Raw genomic sequence first — 25,172 nt, 5'->3', positions numbered from 1 at the left:
GAAATTCAAATGCTAAAAGAAGAAGACAGATATCGATATAAATCATCGATAGAAGAACCACCGACATTAGAGTTAAAGCCACTTCCAAACCATTTGAAATATGCTTATTTACATGGTGAATCTGAATTACCTGTAATAATATCGTCTTCTCTTACTAAAAATGAAAAATCACAACTCATTTCTGTGCTAAAAGCTCATAAACCATCTATTGCATGGAAGATTCATGATATTAAAGGAATAAGTCCTTCGTATTGCACACATAAAATCCTTATGGAAGAAGGTCATAAAACGTATGTGCAACGCCAATGAAGACTAAATCCTAATATGCAAGATATTGTTAAGAAAGAAATTATTAAACTGCTTGATGCAGGTTTAATTTATCCAATCTCTGATAGTCCATGGGTAAGCCCAGTTCAATGCGTGCCTAAGAAGGGTGGCATGACTGTCATCATAAATGAGAAAAATGAGCTTATTCTTACTAGAACTGTAACAGGATGGCGTGTATGTATTGATTATAGAAAATTAAATGACGCCACCAGAAAAGATCACTTTCCCTTACCTTTTATTGATCAAATGTTGGAAAGATTAGCCAGAAATAGTTACTATTGTTTTCTTGATGATTTTTTCGGATATTTTCAAATTCCAATAGCACCCGAAGACTAAGAGAAAACCACATTCATGTGCCCTTATGGTACTTTTGCTTACAAACGCATTCCATTTGGACTTTGCAACGCCCCTGCAACCTTTCAAAGGTGCATGATGGCGATTTTTCACGACATGATAGAAGAATGCATGGAAGTTTTCATGGATGACTTTTCAGTCTTCGGTGATACATTTGAATCATGTCTAGTTAATCTTGAACGAATGCTTATTAGATGCGAACAATCAAATCTAGTTCTTAATTGGGAGAAATGCCATTTCATGGTTAAAGAAGGCATCGTTCTTGGTCATAAAATTTCAAAGGAAGGAATTGAAGTGGATAGAGCTAAAGTAGATGTAATTGCTAAACTTCCACATCCCACCAATGTTAGAGGAGTTAGGAGTTTTCTAGTGCATGCCGGTTTTTACCGACGTTTCATAAAAGATTTTTCTAAAATTGCGACTCCTATGAATAAACTCCTAGAAAAGGATGCTCCATTTATCTTTTCAGATGAATGTATCAAATCTTTTAATATTCTTAAAGAAAAACTCACTAATGCGCCAATCATGATAACTCCAAATTGAAATCTACCGTTTAAACTAATGTGCGATGCAAGTGATTTTGCAATGGGAGCCGTTTTAGGACAAAGGATTGAAAAATGATTTCAACCTATTTATTATGCTAGTAAGACGTTACAAGGAGCACAAACGAATTACACAACTACTGAAAAAGAACTCCTTGCTATTGTCTTTGCTTTTGACAAATTTCGTTCATATCTCGTTCTAGCTAAAACGGTGGTCTATACCGACCATTCTGCTCTTAGATACCTATTTTCGAAACAAGATGCCAAACCAAGATTAATCCGTTGGATCTTACTCTTACAAGAGTTTGATATTGAAATCCGAGACAAAAAGGGAGCAGAAAATCTCACCGTTGATCATCTTTCTCGTCTTGAAAATCCCGAATTAGAAGTTCTAAATGAATCGGCCATACAAGACAACTTTCCTGATGAATATCTATTGAAGATAGATTATAATAAAATTCCATGGTTTGCAGATTATGCAAACTACTTAGTATGTGGATTCCTTGAAAAAGGATTATCGTACCAAAAACGAAAGAAATTCTTTAGTGATATAAAACACTATTTCTGGGAAGATCCACATTTGTTTAAAAGTTGTCCCGATGGAATAATACGCCGATGTGTATTCGGGGATGAAGCTAGTCAAATCTTAAACCATTGTCACACAGGACCAACAGGAGGGCATTATGGGCCACAACTTACAGCAAGAAAAGTTTATGATACTGGATTCTATTGGCCTACAATTTTCAAAGACGCACACCTTCTTTGCAAATCCTGTGATGCTTGTCAAAGGGCCGGAAAAATAAGTCAACGTGATGAAATGCCACAAAATGTCATTCAAGTATGTGAAGTATTTGACATTTGGGGTATTGACTTTATGGGTCCATTTCCAAAATCTCATAATAATCTTTACATTCTCGTTGCCATTGATTATGTATCTAAATGGGCGGAAGCACAAGCTCTCCCAACTAACGATGCACGAGTTGTAGTCAACTTTTTAAAACGTCTTTTTGCTAGGTTCGGAACACCGAAAGCTTTAATAAGTGATCGGGGTACTCATTTTTGTAACAATCAACTTGAGAAAGTTCTTAAAAGATATGGAGTAACTCATAAAATCTCCACCGCATATCATCCACAAACAAGTGGACAAGTTGAAAATACCAACCGAGCATTAAAACGTATTCTAGAGAAAACCGTAGGATCAAATCCGAATGAATGGTCCATGAAATTGGAGGATGCACTCTGGGCTTTTAGAACAGCCTTCAAAATTCCAATTGGAACCACACATTTTAGACTCGTTTATGGAAAATCATGTCATCTTCCAGTAGAAATTGAACACAAAGCATTTTGGGCTTTGAAGACATGTAACCTTGATTTACATGAAGCCGGACGTCTACGATTAAGTCAACTAAACGAATTAGAAGAATTAAGACATGAAGCATACGAAAATTCGTTAATCTATAAGGAAAGAACGAAGAAATGGCATGATAAAAGAATCAGAAGTTCAAAAGAATTTAAGGAAGGAGACAAAGTTCTTCTTTTCAATTCACGATTCAAGCTATTTCCTGGAAAATTGAAATCAAGATGGTCTGGACCATTCATAGTCAAAAGAGTTTTTCCATACGGAACAATAGAGTTAATAAATTCAAATGGGATTGAATTTAAAGTTAATGGTCACAGAGTTAAACATTACATACATGGTCCGATGGAAGTTGACAATGAAGTCAATCATAATTTCACCACCCAAGAAAACCCTCAAAATGAAAACATAAATACGTTATCAACAACATATGAAAAATCAAAATTGGAGTGATGAAGAAGAATTCTTATACAAACCTCTCATTCCAAGAAACGAAGAAAAATGTGAACAAGAAGTTCAAATAGAAGTGAAAGAACCAAGAAAAAAACACCCGAAAAAGGTTTACAAACCAACTCGACTTACTAAAGCAGGAGACCCAGGTGAATTTATCATTTCTTGCTTGCTTAATGATGGTGCTGTATATAATGGACTCGCAGATTTAGGAGCAAGTGCAAATATTATGCCTCTTTCCTTATACAAAAGATTAGGTATGGGTAAATTAAAACCAACCAAAATAGGTGTTCAATTATTTGACCTAACCATTAAACACCCGGTTGGAATAACAAATAATTTACTTGTTAACGTGGGAAGTTTGACCTTTGTTGCAAACTTCATAGTGATTAATATGGAGGAAAACCTTGATATTCCTCTAATTTTAGGTCGCCCATTTTTAGCAACCACCGAGGCATTCATTGATGTAAGAGAAGGGAGAATGACACTTAGGGATGGTGATAAATCGATCACCTTTGTGAACCGAAAGTTTAGATCTCCACCAACCAAAACTGTTAAACCAATAAAAACGAATAAGTGTGGGGAAGATGAAGAAACACTTAATGATGATCCAATCACAAAGAACCCCGTTGATGATACGAAATTAGATGAACCCGTTTTTAACAGTTCAACGAAGAAACTTTATAAACGGATTCACGATGCTAAGATTAAGGGAAACTTTAAGTTATGTAACCGATTAATATCCAATTTATCACCAAAAGAAAAGGCGATGTTAGTTGAATTTGTGAAAGTTACGGAGGAAATCAACAAATGGATTGAAGTAAAAGTCAAAGATATTCAAGTTGTTGATAATCCAATTGAAAATAACGTTGATCATAATTTCAACTAAGTGTGGGGAGGTTCGAATCTTTTTAGGGTAATATGTATTTCTGTTAGAGTTAGATTTTCTGTTTTCGTGTAGTTCTCGAGAATGGAATCCGAATGGTCTTTCCCTAGCAGACCCTAAAGAACTAGTCTTCTCCCCCCATTCTGAATTTTTATTTTTTTTAGGTTTTACGAGATGAAGACTTCCTGTGAACTAAACCATGGTCTAATGCTACACGCTTTGATCACTAAACGTAATAATGACACCCTTCCAAGTGAATTGGTATCATTAATCAGAGGTAAATTGGACGGAGTAAGAAAAGAATCCAGGAACGAAAATAATAAGTTACAGTTTGGTAAAGGAAAATCAAAATCCGTAGCGAAAAGAAGAGCACGACACCTTGAAAGATGTCACAAATGCGGAAAATGGTCACACGAAGGAAAATGCTCGACGAATCAGACATATTCCAATACCGAATTTGTTACTTTATGCAGAGATGGACCGTTCATATGTTTCGAAGAAAAAACGTTGAATGCTCGAGGTTACGCCTATGTAGCCATGGAAAACCAATTAGTCCGACTATCTTATGAGTGGACTAAAGCAGGTCACTAAGAATTCTATTTCACAGGTAAGTATGTACAGTTTTTATTTTTATTTTATTGCTTTTAACCTTTTAATATTAAACGCTAAATCGTTCGCTATAAAGTATTAAATTGGTATTCAATAAAATTAGGTTTTGCGACCGAAATTATTGATATCATACAAAAATTTATTACATCACTGCGAAATTTACCGTTTATTCTTAAGGTATAAATATCTTTAATCAATCAACCCAAAATATTTCAAAAATTCGTCAGGAATAAAACTAGGTAATATAGCCGAAATTACTTTACCGAAAAGAGGGGCGTATATTTTTGATAATATTTGATTGATTAAAGTAGGATAAAAGACCAAAAAGATTTTTAATTTTATTTTTACTTTGTTTTTAAAATTAATATTAAAATAATATTGTAAACCTTTTAAAATCAATATATTTAAATTTATAAATATTTGAAAAAATTAATATTTTTAATATAAGTTTGTATGTATAAAAACAAAAATATAATATAAATTTGGTGTGAATTTTTAATTTTAATAATATGAATTTTTAATTTTATGCATTTTAAATTTAAGTTTGGTGTGAATTTAAAAACAAAAATTTACTTTATTTCGTTAAGTTAAAAATATGATTTTTAAAATTCGTCGTAAGTTGAAGACTAGGTCATTGAACTGAAATTGCTTTACCCAAGGGAGGGACGAGAACTTTTATTATCATTATTTTTAATCTTATTGAATTAAAGTATGCCAAAAACATTTAAAAAACCCAAAAACCTTTGCTTTTAATACTGCGCTTAAAATTGACAAATTTTAAAATTTTGTCGAGGGACGGACTAGGACATCGTTCCGAAACGCCCTCATCCTAAAAAGAAACAAATTTTTAAAATTTAATTTAATTATATGTTTTAAAAAGTGTAAGGTTTTATAAAATAAAAAAAAAAAAAAAAAACCAGACCCATGCGATCGCATGGGTTTTGAACTGAAACTCCATGCGATCGCATGGAGCTGGATTCCAGGCCAGGAACAAAAGTCCCAGTGAGCTGTGTTCTTCACCACAACACACACATACACATACGAAATTCTCTCAAAACCTCACCAAATTTCACCAAATTTTCACCGTAATTCGTCAAATTTCTTGCTCTAATCATGCCTAGGTTCGGATTCTTCAACAAAAAGGTAAAAATTACACCCCTAAACTCATAAATTTTCTAGTTTTTGTGATAATTACCAATATTTTACCTAATGCAATTTTGTTAATTTTTAGTGTAATTAGAGTTAAATTGTTAGTATATTATGCATGTATAACCTAGATTGATGCTATTTAACATGATTTGAAACCAAAAACTTCAAAATTTTTAGAAATCCAGGGTTTGTGTTCTTGAGCAATTTGGGGCTTTTTAATATAAACAGGTTATGGCCGATTTTTGTCATGAATTATTGCTAAATTAAGTAGTGTAACATGTTTAGGTAGCTAAATGATCCAAACTTTGATCCTAAACATGATTTTTGAGAATTAAAGTGGACTTTTTAGGTATAAAATTCATGAATTTGATTAATTTGATATAATTGCCATTTGAGACTTGTTTAATTGTTAGTAATGACTATTTTGACATGTTATTTGAGTTAAATGATTATGAACTTTGTATACATTTTCATAAATGCTTACTTGAAAAAGTGTAGAATTGTAAAAATTGTGAAAATGTGTATAAGTTTAATTTTGATTTAACATGTTATTGTAATTGTTTCAATTTGTTATTTTGCTAACACTAATGCATATTTGGATGCACAAATTTTGTGTTTAATGTGTTTTGCAGAGATTTACAGATACTGATGGTGCAACATCATCATCTAGACAACCACAACCAGAACCTGAACCAAAAATGCAATATGAACCTGAACAAGAACAACAACAGGAACCACAACAACAGCCTGATCAACACGCACCTTATTATGATCCGCTACAATTTGTTGATGCCTTCACAGTATTTCCAATGCATCCACCAGTAGAATACCCAACGATTCCTGAACACACGTTGCATCCTAATATGAGATTCGATAGAAGCTGGAGGGATTACCCATCATATCAAAGTAACAAATTCAAGCTGCTACCGAAAAATGTAGAGGTGCCAAGAGTAATCGATTGGGATCCTTTGAAAAGGGTCCAACTAGGCAACTAGCTAACCGAGTTAGACTCCATCTGATCCAAAGGTATGGCAGTTCTTCTTTTCCCGATTGGGAACGTCTATTCACCATTCGTAGACCTGTATATAAGGAATGGTGTGTTGAGCTGATGAGTACTATAGCGTTAAATGTAGATGTAGATAGATTAGATGATAGAAGTTTTCTTAGGTTTATACTTGGCCGTAGGATGTACAGGATGTCCATGCTGGACATGGCCAGGGCATTACAGATTTACACTCCTAGTGAATTGCTACTACCCGATTGTATGAATTTGATTTATCGTGGTGAAAGGGTAGATAGGAATTTTGACACGAACGCCATCTGGAGGCGTATGTCAAACTATAATGTTTTTACACTGGGAGGAAAACACTCCTACTTACATATTAACAAAGCCGAGCTTCGTATAATTCATAGATTTTTGGCTAACTCGATTACACAGAGAGGTCACAATAAGGAGAAAATGACCTTACATGATTTATTTTACCTAAAGTGTATTCGAGACCCAAGAAGCTTTGTTAATATCCCCTACTGTGTTGGTTTTTATTTGTCAAGAATGGTGGAAGGAATACAAGAAGGGGGGATTATAGGAGGAGGTATTTTTGTTACTCTCATTGGAGAGTACTTAGGTGTAGATAAGGACCAAGGGGGTCCACTTTTGGAATGTAGGGAACAGGTCGAGCCTTTAGGATTGAAGGTTTATGCGGGTGCTAAGGTATTAAAGAGTAGACGCAATCAGCCAGTACCCTATGAAGGTAATCATCCTCAGGTAGAGAGAGGTTCAGACGAGGAAATGGAGGAAGCGGATGACATTAGGGATGTCATTCAGGAGGCTATGACTGACGTCTACCAGCATATAGATGAGGTAGATATGACAAACGCGGAGAGATTTCGTCGGATGGAGCAGTGGCAAGCCCGGAATGATTATGAGCATTCCAGGCAACGACAGCATGATAGATGGGACTATCATCAGCGTCAGATTATGAGCCGGCTGTCACCTCAGGATCACTACGTTCCGACCCGACCCGTTTACTATCCTCCACACCAGTCCGAGATGAGACCACCATATACTCTCTACGACCCTAACCAGGCCTACCAGTACACCTATCACCAAGCATGGAACCCGGACGACGACATGAACTGTAACCCCTATCCAGATTGATATAGTTCAGTTGGTGATTTCTATGATTTTTATCTTTTTATTATTTTTATTTATTTATGTTTAAACATATGATATTGTGATACATTAATGTATTGTTTAATATTTTTATTATGTTGTACTAATATTTCATATTTGATTTGCAAGTGGGATTTTAAGTCCCATTTCAAATTACCATGCTTGTTTATATTTGTATGTATGTATATTGTCAATTGTACAAAACAGGGTAAAACAGCGTATTTTCAAAGACTGGCATTAAGTTCAGCAAAAGCTACTAATTTTGACGACAAAACGAAAAACAAATGTGATGTAACAACAAGACGGAATGAACAAATGATGTGCACCATTTATCATTCAGCAAACAAACGCCAATATGTTTGGAAACTTTGGTAAAATTTAATCATTTTTCTACGGTAATCACCCTCAATAATTTAAATTATTACTGATTTCTTGCAAATGAGGGCATTGCAAGATCTTAAGTGTGGGAAGGGGTTAAATTCTTTCGAATTTTTAAAATTTTAAATTTAAACACTTGGTTACCATTAGAAATACTAGTAACGCAGTAGTTGTATTAGAATCTAGTGCTCTCTGATAATAAAGAACAGCCCTAGTCTTATATACTGACTGCCCAATTCTAGTAAAAAATTTTAAAAATTTTCAATTAAATGAACTCAAAATCATGTTTATACATATTTATGAACGATAAAACTAGGTGTTAACACCGAAATTATTGTTACCTCGGAAAGGACATAAATTGAGAAACAAACCAAAATGTTAGAATTCATTTAAAATGGAATAGAGGACAATAAAAAGAAAAATAAAAGCCAAGTGTGGGAAAAATTACCGAGTTTTTTAAAACATATATCACATATTTTGTACAAAGATACTTTTGTTTTGGACAAAGTTAACCATTTTACCCGATTTATTGTAATACTTTTGAAAGAAAGATGGATCTACACGATGAATCAATTCCATCATTAAAAGGAAGTAAAGTCTTCCGAAAAAGAAACGCGCTTCTTGATTTAGGTCAGGAAGTTGTCGTCCAGACCAGTTGTAGAGTCTACGAAAAACCTTGAAAAGTTTTCTCAAAAATCAGCTGGAAATCCACGGACCTCAGCATCAAACAGGGTCACCAAGTGGTCAGACTTATCCTAACCATGAGAGGATCTGTCTCGTAAAATGGGGAGGACGCCGTGCAAATTAGCTTGATAAGACTAATGAATCAGATCCCCAGAAAGGATAATCTCCTTAAAAGATCAAAAATCAGCTTTTAAGACTGATATTACTCAATCCTTGAGATTGACCTTAAAGATTGAGAATTACAAACTCATGGAATTCGATGATATCTAAACTCGAGCTTGAACGAGAAAATATTTTGATCAAAATTACAAACCGATTTGTTTTCTGAAAATCCATTTTCAATGCGTTCATTACCATTGAACGTAAAATCCTATGAATTCACCTGGAATTCATTAGGTCACCTGAACCAAATCGGGTGTCAACCGTAAGAACGGTGGTTGCATAGCATGGTCGAAGACAGGACCCTATGCCAGACCGAAAAATTATAAGGGTGAGCTTTACTATTGCTCCTACCAAGGATGGTAATTGCATCCGACACGTTATAGACCATAATTAAAAGCATGTCAGGGGACATTGCCTTAACAGTTGCTTGTTCAACGCTTTCCTTTACAACCGGACGGTAGTTTATCGAAAGGTAATATACGGAGCAAGTATACTGGACGTGTTGCTTTCCTAATACAAGGTTAGCAAGTGGGTGATACAAAACCGCAAGTTTTGAGCCAAAATTTTCAAATATGAAACCCACCAAACCCACAAAAACATTTTGCAACACCGATGAAGGGTTATTCCGGAAAACTTATCTAGGGTAAAAACTAGATTTAATTTTCAAAAGATCAAATGTTTTCATAAAGATCCGATTTCCTTAAAGGATCTAAATTTTTATAGTCATGTGGGACTGTAAACCACATCGTTACTACCATTGTTCATACCGCCGTATAGAAATCACTGATGTACAAAGTGTGAAGAATAAAGAAGTGATTCTAGTATTTTTATTTCAAGACTATATTGCTTGAGGACAAGCAACGCTCAAGTGTGGGAATATTTGATAATGTTAAAAATGAACATATATTTCATAGCATTATCCCTCAAGAAAGACAAGCTTTTAGTTACAATTGTCCTATTTACAAGTGATATTTGTTTAAATAATAAAAGGTGAAGACAAAAGACAGATTCGACGAATTGAAGACGCAAGCGACCAAAAAGCTCAAAAGTACAAAATACAATCAAAGTGGTTCAAATTATTGATGAGAAACGTCTCAAAATTACAAGAGTACAAGACGCGAAACGCAAAATACAAAATATTAAATTGTACGCAAGGACGTTTGAAAATCCGGAACCGGGACCAAAGTCAACTCTCAACGCTCGACGCAACGGACTAAAAATTATGAGTCAACTATGCATAAGAATATAATATAATATTTAAATAATTATATAAATTATTTATATATTATATTATATATTATAAACGTCGGCAAACAAGAAAACAAAGGAGTGTGAGCTGATACCTACCACCATGTGATCGCATGGCTTGTAGGCATATTTTCCATGCGATCGCATTGCCCTGAAATCCAGGCCACATGCTATAAATTCGCGTGTTTTGGCTCAGTTTTAAATATATATATCCATCCTATCTCTCTATCTATAAACGTATAAATATATATATATTTATAATTTAGTTTTAATTTTAATTTTAATTTTAATTTCTAATAATAAGGGTATGTTAGCGAATGCTGTAAGGGTGTAAGTCGAAATTCTGTCCGTGTAACGCTACGCTATTTTTAATCACTGTAAGTTATGGTTAATGTTATTTTTAAATTAATGTCTCGTAGCTAAGTTATTATTATGCTTATTTAATGCCGAAGTAATCATGATGTTGGGCTAAATATTAAAATTGGGTAATTGGGCTTTGTACCATAATTGGGGTTTGGACAAAAGAACGACACTTGTAGAAATTAGACTATGGACTATTAATGGGCTTTATATTAACTAAATGATACCTCGTTAATTTAATATATAGACTTATAATTTGACGTATTTATATATAACCATATACGCTTGACTGGGTACGGTGGGCGGGATATCTATAAATACCAATAATTGTTCATTTTACCGGACACGGAACTGGATTAATAGTTAATAGACTTGTTGAAACAAGGGTGGATTACATTCAAGGGTAATTGGTGTAATTGTTAACAAAGTAGTAAAACCTTGGTTTACACGCAGTCGATAACCTGGTGTATTCATTAAACAAAGTATTAAGACCTTGTTACAATTCGAATCCCCAATTAGTTGGAATATTTGACTTCGGGAATAAGGATAATTTGACGAAGACTTCCGCATTTTATGATTATGACTGATGGACTATTATGGACAAATCCGTATGGACATATTGAATAATCCAGGACAAAGAACAATTAACCCATGGGAATAAACTAAAAATCAACACGTCGAACATCATGATTACGGAAGTTTAAATAAGCATAATTTTTTTATTTCATATTTAATTGCACTTTTAATTATCGCACTTTTATTTATTGTCATTATATTTAATTGCACTTTTAATTATCGTACTCTTTAATTATCGCAATTTTATTTTATCGCATTTTTATTTATCGCAATTTCATTATCGTTATTTACTTTACGCTTTAAATTAAATCTTTTATTTTTAATATTTTACATTAGGTTTTGACTGCGACTTAAGTTTTAAAATCGACAAACCGGTCACTAAACGGTAAAAACCCCCCTTTTATAATAATAATACTACTTATATATATTTTTGTATTTTTACAAATATAGTTTTAAATATATAGCGTTAAGCTTGTTTAAAAGATCCCTGTGGAACGAACCGGACTTACTAAAAACTACACTACTGTACGATTAGGTACACTGCCTATAAGTGTTGTAGCAAGGTTTAGGTATATCCATTCTATAAATAAATAAATATCTTGTGTAAAATTGTATCGTATTTAATAGTATTTCGTTGAAAAAATAATACTATTTCCTAGTATACCTCGCACACATCAGACACGGTGTTTGGTTAACTAGTTTTAGTCTTAGTTTCGCTTGTTTCGACTTATGTGTTAATACTAATTCGTCTATGTTTTTTATTTTTTTTTTATGAAAATTGCATTATTTATGTATTTTTCTTGTTTGTTTTTTTCAAAATAATAAAAATGAAATAACATGAATGAATGCATGATGTTTGGATATTTAAGTGAGACTTGTAAAGAACTTCAATATTAATACAAATATTTAATATTAACCTTAAAAAATAAGAAATTAATGATTTTTCGCTATTCGGTCTTATGAATTATCGACTTTTATATAATTTCGTTTTTAATTTTTATGCACCGACTGCTTCTGATGATTTTATTGGTCCGTTTACTTGAAAAATCGAGATTGTGGTGACTTGACATTTCTTTGTTGTTTGTATATTACAGAGTATATTGTTGGAATATTATACTGTTTATTTATAATTACTCAATAGTTATTTTTTTTGACAAGTAGATCATATCTTTTTTCATCATATTTGAATTGCAAAAATTTTAATTATTGTTTTTTAAGAAAGAAAAAAGTAAATGATAAAGTTTAAAGGTTGTTTTTATTATTATTAATTTTTTTCGAAAATAACGAAAAATTTATTATAAACACCGAATCATTAGTCGAACAAGATTACGACGTTCGTAACTGGAAACTAAAATCACTAACCGCTATATAAAACAAAACTCCGAATCGAAAAAACAAAACCGAGCGCAAACAAGCAAAACAATCCCTAAACTCACAAATATGGGAACCAATTGAAAAAACAAAACACGTAATAATTAACTGGAGTAATTTAGAGCAGATATATTCGTTTGATGATTAAATAATTTAACTATTAATTTAATTTATACAACAGTGTAATAAATAAATAATAAATAATAAATATAAATATAAATATAATAATAATAATAAATAATAAATAAATAATAAATAAATTTAAATAAAAGTATCTGAATATTATCTGGATGTATTGCCGACATTAATCAGAAACGATTAGCTTGCAACTGTAAATCCATTAGAATTTGATCATACTGAATACCGATATTTTCGTTCTATCTCTCGCAACTCAATTATTTAAATTTGCAGATCCCAATTTTCAACACAATAACAGATCCATTTAGTCATCATCAACCCTAATCCCCCTCAATTCAATTCACTCACAAGGTCAGCCAATTCAATCAATTTATCGTAATAATTATTGTCACAATCGTATCGATTTCCGTACAATATCTCGTATTGGGGGTTAGGGTTTACGAAAAACAAAATTGAACTCTGATACAGTTAATCAGATGCAAAACCCTATGACTGTATATGTTTATGTATATGTATATGGTTATGCTGCTGATTTGTTATTGTTATTGTTAATACATTGATTGAATTTTGTTTAATTGTTTCTGATTTTAGGGGGAAAAGGGGGGAGATTGAACATAATGGGACCATTATACTATATATTAGTAGCGCTTCCGTGCACGATTGGGGCGATTGGATTGGCGCTTTTGCATATTTATCGACATCTTTTGAATTATACTGAACCTACGTATCAGCGGTTCATCGTTCGCATCATTTTTATGGTTCCTGTGAGTTGCAGTTTCTTCTTTTGTTTCCTTGCACACTAATTTGTTAGTTACTTAGATGTGTTGACAATTGCTATGTTAAAATATATATGATGGGACCTTATAATGTATTGAAGTATTATTGCCAATGCCATTCAAGTGTGTTGATTAGTAAAACTTTGGGTGTGTGTGTTATCTTTTTCTTAGTGTTGTATTAATGTATACTCTAATATAAGAAGATAACATATTAGCTGAATGGCAGGTGATGCATTAGTTAGAACTCGTTTAGGTGAAGTAAATGAAAGTTTAATTTAGATAAATAATGATAAAACAAACACTATTCACGATGTCTTAATTTTTTATGTATATGTATCTGTTGAAGTTTGATATTTTTATTTTGTTCTTGTCATATAGTTTTTTTTTGTGGGATATTGTAACATCTTGCAACGTGTTTAATTCATTATTTTCCCAGGTTTATGCGTTGATGTCTTTCATGTCGCTTGTATTCAATAAGAGCTCAATCTACTTCAATTCTGTTCGTGAAGTGTAAGTACGCGCTTCCTAGTTTTGCGAGGCTGATGCTTGTAGCATTCTTTCTATAAGATATATGTGAACCAGTGAAGATTAAGGAAAAGACAAACATGTCCACACATTTAGGAGCACATCTTAGCTTACCGATATGACTCAAAAGCAAATCAAATGAAAGATGAATCCTAAATAATTTAAGAGAAAGATTTGGTCGTAGTTGGATAGGACTTATTCATTGTAAATAGCTGTTAAGAATTTTACTGAACAAATTTACAATATTAATTTGTGAAAAAGATATTCTTGCATTGCATGAGTTAGTTTAAATGTAAAATGAGTAGTCATTTATATGATAAACACTTCTATTTCTTCCCGATGTTTCTAAATATGATTTTATATTGTCAAGATAAGTTTACACTTTTTGTCAATAATGACTTTGACTTAATAGAGTGATCTAGTAAATGTTAATGGGCATAGTTGATTAGATACTCTTTTTGTGTTGGTTATAAAGTAAGTGTTATGTTATGAGATGAATTGATATATTGTTACTCTTTACATTTCTTCTTTGCATATCATATATTTATTATTTTATTTCAGGTATGAAGCTTGGGTTATATATACTTTTCTGTCATTGTGCCTGGCATGGGTTGGTGGTCCTGGTGCTGTTGTTTTAAGCCTTACCGGACGAGTCCTTAAGTCGAACTGGTGTTTAATGACGTGTTGCTTCCCTCCTATTCCACTAGATGGGTAAGTTGTATGGGGATACAGTATCCCCTTATGTAAGATGTTGCAGATTGACAATTTTGTTTATAAATGAATCATTTTTGGTTGCGTGTTATCTCAAATGGGTCAAATGAAAGAACTAGCCATAAAGGGGTGTTCAAATGCGTCGAACTAGTCAAATGGGTTTAAAGTAACCCAAAGTCTACTTTTAATGTTATATCTTTCAATTAAAATCTATATGGTTATTTCTTATAATATTGTTTCTGTGATTATAATTAACACATTCATGTATTTATATCTTGTCACCTTAATCATCAGTAGTGGGAACATAAGAGATGTGTTGCTGTCCTACACTTATAAATCACATTTTTCGTGTGCAGGCGATTTATTCGAAGATGCAAACAGGGGTGTTTGCAGTTTGTCATTCTTAAACCTATATTGGTGGCGGTTACTTTCGTACTTTATGCAAATGGGAAATATCATGATGGCAACTTCAGCGTGGCTCAGTCATACTTATATCTCACCATTATATACACGGTGTCTTACACTATGGCTTTGTATGCTTTGGCGCTGTTTTACTTGGCATGCAGGGATATGCTCCAACCGTTTAATCCTGTTCCGAAATTCATCATCATCAAGAGTGTCGTCTTTTTGACATATTGGCAGGTAGCACTCCAAACTAGCTTGATATATTGTATGCATTTAGTGAACAACTGCTCTTGAAAAGTGCTTTTTGTTACTTGGTGCAGAAATACACACACACACACACACACACAAGAAGCGTTAGATCTGCATATCTCCATAAATGATGTAACCCATCATGATGAATTCACACAGTGTAGTTTTTTAACAAATGTTACCTTCCTTTATAGAATCCATATTGTTGTGGATTATATGCTTTACAAGATTTAGTACAATGTTAAAGCATATAAGGTATTATCTTGATTTGAAAAAGATAGATTATGAGGATAAAACATTCTTTTATACTAAATCAACAGCGTTTTCGTATAGAAAGAGACCCAAACACTGGGAATATACAATTTTAGTTTTATTATTAGACTGGTAGAGTTAATGAACAGTAAAAAATGTCAATTATTAGTGTCATGGTTGCGGTGGCCGATGTGGCAGTTTGGTGACTAGCATGTCCCGTTTAGAAGAATAACGTTTAACAAGTCGGGCAACGGTCGAAATCAGGCAACGGTCGAAATCAGGCAACGGTCGAAAGTCGGTCAACGTCGGTCATTAGTCGACTTTTTGTTTGGTTCTAGAGTAAAGGAAAATCCCAAGCCCATTTAAAATTAGGGTGGAAAAACGCCGACTTACATAGTATCCTCTAAAGATTAATTAGTAAATATACATACACACACTATAATTATTGAAAATATTATAAAAAATCTATCTATCTATATTTGTAACTCATTTATTTTTGAAATATCTATCTTTAAAATATATTTATGTTAGAAATATTTATATTTAAAAGTCAGTGTTGGTCAACGTCCGTCTCGACCCCGTTTTGACCCACTCGACCGTTCAAGGTCGCTTCCGTCTTGTGAACCTTGAAGACTTTCCTCATTTACTACTTGCAATGTATATTAGATGGCAAGTCTTTTTGACTTTAGTTCTTTCAATGCTCGAAGACTAAAGTTGATGGAGATCTGAGAACACCTTTATGTAGACTATCTAGTGAATACTGAGCATCCAACCGATATGGATGCTAAAACATCAATCCTGTTCGAATTGTTTGGAATTTCTAGGCTTTTCAAAGGTGCATTTTTTTGTTTGAATATATTTCATTCAATCTTTCTTCTTTTTTGCAGGGTGTTTTAGTCTTTCTTGCTGCAAAGTATGACTTAATAAAAAACGCAGAGGATGCAGCTGAATTCCAAAACTTCATTATTTGTGTTGAGATGCTTATTGCTGCTGTGGGTCATCTTTATGCATTTCCATACAAGGAGTATGCTGGTGCTAATGTTGGTGCATCTCATGCGTTTACAGCAAGTCTTGCACATGCTTTGAAGTTAAATGACTTCTATCATGACACTGTTCACCAGGTATGTCCTGCTTTATATATAGATTGATTTCAAGCCCTTTTAGTTGACATCTTAATTCTTGTACTCCCAAAATACTGCCAAACAAGTATACGCTACGCCATAACAAGAATAACATCATTTTTGGCTGGAAAGTATGCAGAAGAAACATTGTAGTTCACAACTCGAATGTTGTGTTTGCAATTGTTTACCAACAAATGTTGCAGAACTCGGAATTAGTCAAAGCTCCGAGACGAGTCATCAAACTTAATCAAACCTCAGTCAAGTGTTGATCGTAACAGTCAAAACTCGGCCATAACACTGGATTACTCGGAAACTTGGCCAAAGTCAAACGTGGTCAACATCCAGAGTACTCCACCAGTTGCCGAGTACTTCCTAAAAAGTCCTAACTGAGTACTCTTCTAGTAGCGAGATTTGCAACCTTGATACCAACTGCAAATTTGTTCTTGAATATTTGCAGCTGTGTTGTTTGTGTATAGATGAAATGCATACTTTGGTTTAGAATAGAGGGGCCAAAATGGGTGATTTGGTACAGGTTAAAACATGCATGGCTAAAATGGTATCTTTTTGGTACGGATTCAGGCTGGATTGACTGGTTATACGCTTTTTTTTTTTGTCTAAATTCTGATTTTTTTAATCTATAAAGAATTAGAGTGTGAAATCTGATTGGATTACTATGATTATATTATTTCAACAATAGTGTAATTTTTGCAAATAAAATGATTTAGGAGGTTTTTCCTTTCAACGGTCATGTTTGTTACTTTTGACCCTTATCATTTTCAAGCCAGTGTATTTGATCTTACCTTTGACCTCTTAGGGATACAGCACAATCCGATTTGGCCCTTTGATACGTAAAAGGAAATGGGTCAAAGTTGCCACCTTGAGTATAAGATGATCATGGTTCTGTATTTTTATAAGCCTTTAATGGTGTAATTGTAGTTAAAAGGTCTTTTCGTCATTTCACTTTCCTTGCAGTTCGCACCGACATATCATGATTACGTGCTTTACAACCATAGTAGTGATTCAGGTGATGAAAATGGTACGAAGTATAGGGCCCGCACATTTGTCCCAATGGGTCCAGAGATGGACAACGCTAGAAAAAGCCGGGACATTGCATCAAACAAGTTAGATGGCATACAACTATCACGTATGTCATCTTCTAGTGACAGCTTACCCGAAAATAATTACAGTCCTGTACAAAAAATAGCAAAATCAGAATCAGTCGACTCATCACTACTAGTAGATGTCTCTAATTCATCATCGATACCCCTTGATCTTACACTCGTTGATCTCGATCTGTCAAGTTATCCGGATCAGGTACCCGCAGTGACAGAATCAGATGCTAGATGATCCCTAAGATTTTTTTTTTTTTTTTTTGATAAAAGTTGGTTTATGTTTAGTGATATTTTAAATGTTGATTTGGTAAAGATATGAGGCTTTCAGTTATCTCTCTCTAAGTTAGTTACCCATATTAGGGTATGTACATGTATCAAAAAGAAACACTTTTGTCACAATTTTCTTAGTGGATTGTGTGCTGACTTACAAGGTGATGCTTAACCAAATAAATGAGTCATTTGGATTAGTTGTCATTTCTAACATATCTTTTATCTAAGATCATAAAAAAATCAGCTAAAATGAGTATTCTATTAAAGTATGTGTTTGGAATAGAAATTGCTACTAATAATAGATATAGATATAGATTAGTGATTGATCAAGGGATTAATTTGCTAGGCTTAGTGTTTATGTGCGAAATTGTAAGTGACTTGGTATGCTTAAGCCTTTCATCACCTATCTCATAATTCACACACATCAAAGGCCCAAACTCTCAAACACATTGAGTGACTTGACCTAACTTATGACCTTAATTTGATTCTTATCAAATTAATTGCTGAAGAAAGTCGTGAATCGTTTATGATACTGATTCCATTAGCATCGAATTGTATAGATCACAAATTCAGATTCAATAAACATGTATTCAATTATATTTAGATATGAGTTTGTACTTGTGTTCATATTCATAATCATCACATCCTTGTTCATCATCATGAACCTACAAACCTACTGTACAATTTCGATTCAATCACATACTTATCAAATTGAAGCTTAAACTACGATTAGCAGTATGGTTGCACATGATTTTACAAAAGTTATTAGTTTGGGTCAAAGTCATTAATGTGACTTGATGAAAAATAGAATTCAAAACAAACACATTATTATCACTTATGTTCTCGTCAAAAGCTTATAAAAACTTGGGGCATGATATAGATATTGTGTCATTTTCAAGGTAAGGTCATGTTTGTTTTTCACTTAATTGACTTAATATATCATAGAACTTAATAGAACTTAATATGAAAAGATATTAAAGGTATTTGTTTTTTTTTATTATTTTTTTATTTTTTGAAAATCAAACTTTATTAATAACCGAAAACGTTTCTTTCTTAATTTTATCTCGAGATGTTTTCCTATGTACTGTCATATATGTTTTAGATGCAATCTTAGCATCTTCTGGCATGTTTCAATAGGTAGTGAGAATATTGTTCTAGCCATTTTGGCTCTCCTGTACTGTTTTGTGTATCCTTGAGTTTTAATAAATCTATTGCTTTTCAAAAAAAAAACTTTATTAATAACCACAACTGTTACAGAGATGTAGGTTGTCCCAATACCAAGCGTGCCCAATGATAATACCTATTACACGAACTTACGGTGAAAATTCAATGACTATATGAAGTCTGCAACTTCAAATACAGAGAACGCATCTCGTTGCCTCGAACTATAACATATACACACTCGGATTGGACAACCATACATTCCACTCGATTTTGACTCCTTTAATTTTTTGTGAAATCCAATTGAAGGAAAGCACTTGAATTTCATTCAACGCCACCGGTGCGCACCACGATTTACCTCGAAACACCTTGTTGTTACAGTTTTTTCAAATCGAATATGCATTAACCCAAACCACCACTTGCCAAATCTTGAATTTTGTAGATGTACCGACTTGAGAAGATTGTCCCCGAATTAATTCATTGATGCTTTTGAGACGTTTCTTATCAATAATTGGAACCACTTTGATTGTACTTTGTACTTTTGAGCTTTTTGGTCATTTGCGTCTTCAATTAGTCGAATCTGTCTTTTGTCTTCACCTTTTATTATTTAAACGAATATTACTTGTAAATAGAACAATTGCAACTAAAAGCTTGTCTTTCTTGAGGGATAATGCTATGAAATATATGTTCGTTTTTAGCATTATCAATGATTAATTGCATAAATAATCATAAATGTTAGATAACATAAATATAAATGTTAGTGAAGTCAATAAGAGTTAGAAATATAATTCAGGTGGTATAACCGACCATATATAACATAAATATAAATGTTAATGAAGTTAATAAAAGTTAAATTACAGAAATATAATTCAGGCGGTATAACCGACCATATATAACATAAATATAAATGTTAATGAAGTTAATAAAAGTTAGATTACATAAATATAATTCAGGCGGTATAACCGACCATATATAACATACATATAAATGTTAATGAAGTTAATAAAAGTTAGATTACAGAAATATAATTCAGGCGGTATAACTGACCATATATAACATAAATATAAATGTTAATGAAGTTAATAAAAGTTAGATTACAGAAATATAATTCAGGCGGTATAACCAACCATATATAACATAAATATAAATGTTAGTTATGATGATAATAATATTTACCTTACTAATAAATAATAGAAGATATCGTTAAAGAATTTTTTTTTATTACCTTGATTATACGGAGCACTTCGTGCTGATAACGTGTTATAATTCAGTAGGCTTATAACTACCTTTAGTGGTTTGGTTCTTGACAATAGTACTACAATTATTAAAGAAGATTGAAGTAGAGATCAAAACTATTTTATTCAATAGATGGTGTGCTAAATATGGTAGCTTACACCTCTTATTTATAGTGAATAATGTACTGTACATGGTAGGTGATATAGTAATAATATATATAATATTGTTAGTCATAATTGACTTTACAACAATAATTTGATTGTTGATTGTAAGAAAAATGTAAGTAGTTATAGAGCTTTTTTCTGTTCGAATTATCTGTGAGAGCAAGTAATTCAATATCATACTCTAATGTATGTAGTCCATTCGAATTACTTTTGTGGCCGAGTCCAACCATTATTTGATCATCCTATAAAATTTGAATGGACCACTTACCAAAATATCACAGCACTAAACACTTAACTATCCTTTGAAAAAAATTCAATAAATAAATTTATAGATGAAAATTTGTAGCTTTAGATAAGATAAAATAGTTTTAAGGCTGAAATAATTTGATAGTTGAACCGTGTTGGAACAGTGGCGGTTTCTTTATATTCATATCCGAATATAGTTTCTACATCTCACAAAAGCATCATTCGAATTGAATGAGTTATTGTTACTTATCTTAGTTTCTTCGACACCTAAGCTTAGTCTTGTGTTACTATTGCTCGATGAGTTTGGTTCATTTTTCAGAGTCTTCATACATCACGTGATTTGTGTTGTCCTTGAGATTTCAACCTCTTGACGTTACTAGCAGGTTTAGATTTGACGTGGGGCTATTGGTGGTCTGAGTGGCCGTGTCTTGGCTAACGCTTTGTGTCAAGTGCCAAATGTGTCATGCCTAGGCGTACGGTGGTTTGGGACTTCTTATAGGTTTAGGGCTACTTCCAGTTGCTTTAGAATGTCATAAGTTCACATCACTAAAGCAAGTCGATGATTTAATTTTTTAATGAATTCTTCGATGTGTGTTGCGTAAAGACGTGCCTTATGTTGTTGCAATCATATATTTCAATTGTATGTCGATATTTGGTTAGCCATTGTTTAATGTTGTCAGTATGTAACGACCCAACCCGTTAAACAATGCGAAACATAATTTTTTTATTTAAAAAAGAAGACAGCCTGCCCTGACAGGCTTGACCCGCGGCGCGGTCAGCCTAGCCGCAGCGCGGCTTAACTCATTCCCAAATGGTCTGAACCTTTACAAACCCTCGACATTCAAAACACCCTTTAGCCCGCGGCGCGCCCTTCAGGGCCGCGGCGCGGCTCGCCCCTGTTGCTGATTCCTACTTAAATATTTTACACAAGGTCCGAATTTCGTATTAAATAACAACCATCGATTCAAAGGGCCTTCCATAACCTAACTAATAGAGTTTACAAGTTTTAAGACCCCAATCCAAGTATTTGATCACCGAGCATCATTCGCTCATTACAATTCAAAAATGTAAGTTTCGACCGAAAAGTTTAAATGCCAAATAATTACCCGAGCATGGTGTTTGGGGTTAAACTACCCAAATCCTAGGTCGAACTTCAAAAGCAAATCTCTAGCATAATCATTAAGGAGTCCGCTAATCCAAGCAAATATCCTTGCCTTTATCCACGCCGGAGCCTAAAAATGTAAAAAACGAGAGGGTAAGCTAACGCTTAGTGAGTGCAATAAGTATACACATGCATATATAATATACCTACTTGCAACCACCTACTCACATACCACAAACATGCTAGCAATTTAACATTAGCATACGAACTCCAAGTATAAAGCTAATAACCTCCGTTACCGCAACTAGCATAAACAATCGCATATACTCCAAAATATAATATGCTACGCTACAATACATACACAACTATATGGTTAACCATACACGCGTCATGGTGCTACCCGCTCCGTGGTTCACACCATACGTAATGCTATGACGCTACCGGCTCCTTGGTTCACGTCAATACGCATTTGAGTCATACTCTTTTATAGTGCTACCGGCTCCTTGGTTTACACTTCGGTGTTACCGGCTCCGTGGTTCACACCTCATTTTATATTGCTACCGGCTCCATGGTTCACACTTTGATGTTACCGGCTTCGTGGTTCACATCACCATACTCGTACCATGATGCCACCGGCTCCGTTGTTCACATCATAGCACACTCGCTCACACTATGGCGCTTCCGACTCCATGGATCATGCCATAGCATGCAAATAAATATACTATATACATACATGCATAAATATCCCACTCACCTTAACGCCTAGGTGATGATTATGCAAATCCGCAAGCTTCAAGGTGAAGTACCTAATACATTAAGTACACATTCAATACACCAACTCGTTGGACTTAGCACCAACAATTAACTCATGTGCATTTAATGACCCATTTGCAATAAATGACCCATTTACACCGAAACCGCCCAATTTGATCAAGACTTATCATAAATCACTAAAGGCTAGTGATTAAAGTCCCATAACGCCAACTAACACAAACTTAGGGTATTTCATACCCATCTTACTCAACTAGATCAACCATTACCCATTTGACCCATTTTAACATTAAGACTTATAATTTGGTCAAACTTGAACCCATTAACAACCTTTCACTACCACACAAGTGTATTAGTGATTTAACAACACAATTAACACTTACAAACACCAAATCACAAGACCAAACCTAGATTATAAACCCTAGGGTTTCCATACACTAATTTAACCCAAAATCACCCATTTAACCCCCAAATGGGTCTTACAAGCCTTAAATGAACAAACCCTAGCCATAATTCAAATTAAACTCAAAACACGGAGTTAAGACTTACCAACCCTACCAAAACGTAGCTACAGATGTAGGGAACAACTTTAAAACTTGGACTCGGGCAAGATTTGGTCTTCTTCTTCTCTAAAGTGAGCTCTCTCACTCTAAAACTCTAACTCTCTCTCTAGGATTAAAGTGAAAGAGATAAGGTGGTTGAAAATGGAGTAATGACACTCCTAGATCTGATCTTGTGCTTTAAATTCGTCCATCACATGAAAGTGCCAAATTGCCCCTCATTTAGTTAATTTAAAACAAAGGAATTGCTGCCAGACACCAGCCGCGCCGCGGCCCAAAACTGGAAACTGAAGCCGCCACTATACATATATATAAAATTTCGTACATTCTAAACTCGGGTCTTACAACTCTACCCCACTTGAATTGGATTGCGTCCTCGCAATTCAAGCCGCATAACAAGCAGGAAGATACACCACAACAAATTCTTCGGATTCCCACGTGAACTCGAAACCCTTTCGATGACGCCATTGGACTTTGAAAGTCCTCACCTCTTTGTTACGCAACATTTTAACCTTTTCATCAAGGATGGCAATCGGTTCCTCGACATATTCTAACTTGTTGTTTAAGGAAATCTCATCCAACATCACCCACGTCGAGTCATCCGCAAGACACTTACGGAGGTGGGAAACATGGAATGTGTTATGAATCCCCGCAAGCTCTTCAGGTAACTCTAGTCTATACGCAACTTCACCGACATGATCCAAGATCTTAAAAGGACCAATAAACCGTGGAGCTAACTTTCCCCATTTTCAAAACCGAATAACACCCTTCCACGGCGAAACCTTAAGCATCACCATGTCACCGTCGTGGAACTCAATCGGTCGCCTTCGTTTATTGGCATAAGATTTTTGTCTATCTTGCGCCGCCTTTAATCGAGCCCGAATCATCTCAATTTTACTATTCGTCTCTAAAACCAAATCGGTACTCCCGATTTCCCTTTGTCCCACTTCACCCCAACAAATAGGAGTTCGACACCTTCGCCCATAGAGCATCTCATGCGGTGGCATTCCGATACTAGCATGATAGCTATTGTTGTACGAGAATTCCACTAAAGGTAAGTACTCATCCCAACTACCACCGAAATCAATAACACACGCCTGTAACATATCCTCCAACGTTTGATTTGTACATTCGGTTTGACCGTCCGTTTGTGGATGATACGCTGTGCTCATCTTCAATTGAGTACCCATATCTTCATGAAACTTGTTCCAAAACCGAGACGTGAAACGAGTGTCTCGATCCGAAACAATAGATATAGGAACCCCATGCCTCGATTTCACCTCCTTGATAAACAACTTAGACAAGGTCTCCGACGATATCGTTTCCCGAATAGGAAGAAACAATGCACTTTTCGTCAATCGATCGACTATCACCCAAATCGTATCAAATTGAGTTCTCGCCGTCTTTGGTAACTTTGTAATGAAATCCATGGTAATGTGCTCCCATTTCCATTTTGGAATTTCTAACGGTTGTAACATACCATACGGTTTTTGGTATTCGGCCTTAACTTGCAAACACGTGACGCATTGTTCAACATACTTAACAACATCACGTTTCATGCCGGGCCACCAATACTCTTTCTTTAAATCAAGATACATCTTTGTCGCACCCGGATGAACAGAATACTTTGACTTATGTGCTTCATCAAGTAGCACTTGTCGGAAATCCCCCATTCTAGTTACCCGCACCCTTCCTTGAAAGGACAACAAACCTTGCGGGCATAAGGTAATGGACTCCGTTTGCCCCA

At 34.2% G+C, this 25,172-nt stretch overlaps 1 protein-coding gene across 1 annotated transcript; it reads left to right on the top strand.

The window, feature by feature from the left end:
• The first annotated feature begins 12,938 nt into the window (after positions 1-12,938).
• LOC139872158 (uncharacterized) lies at positions 12,939-18,374 on the top strand. Its single transcript, XM_071859981.1, has 7 exons — positions 12,939-13,115; positions 13,356-13,528; positions 13,977-14,050; positions 14,627-14,776; positions 15,133-15,418; positions 16,570-16,803; positions 17,776-18,374. The coding sequence occupies exons 2-7, from the start codon at positions 13,382-13,384 to the stop codon at positions 18,148-18,150; spliced, it is 1,266 nt and encodes a 421-aa protein (XP_071716082.1). The 5' UTR covers positions 12,939-13,115; positions 13,356-13,381; the 3' UTR covers positions 18,151-18,374.
• The last annotated feature ends 6,798 nt before the right edge of the window (positions 18,375-25,172 follow it).

The sequence above is a fragment of the Rutidosis leptorrhynchoides genome, chromosome 10, assembly GCF_046630445.1.
Source record: "Rutidosis leptorrhynchoides isolate AG116_Rl617_1_P2 chromosome 10, CSIRO_AGI_Rlap_v1, whole genome shotgun sequence".
Taxonomy (NCBI): Eukaryota; Viridiplantae; Streptophyta; class Magnoliopsida; order Asterales; family Asteraceae; genus Rutidosis; species Rutidosis leptorrhynchoides.
Note: the sequence above shows the minus strand (reverse complement) of the source record. Positions and strands in the feature narration are given on the sequence as shown.

What these genes read in the sequence shown, in the direction of transcription:
- LOC139872158 (XM_071859981.1), top strand. Translation starts at nt 13,382, where the DNA reads ATGGGACCATTATACTATATATTAGTAGCGCTTCCGTGCACGATTGGG. An exon ending in GCATCATTTTTATGGTTCCT is followed by an intron (nt 13,529 to 13,976) that starts GTGAGTTGCAGT and finishes TTATTTTCCCAG; the next exon opens with GTTTATGCGTTGATGTCTTT. An exon ending in TTCAATTCTGTTCGTGAAGT is followed by an intron (nt 14,051 to 14,626) that starts GTAAGTACGCGC and finishes ATTTTATTTCAG; the next exon opens with GTATGAAGCTTGGGTTATAT.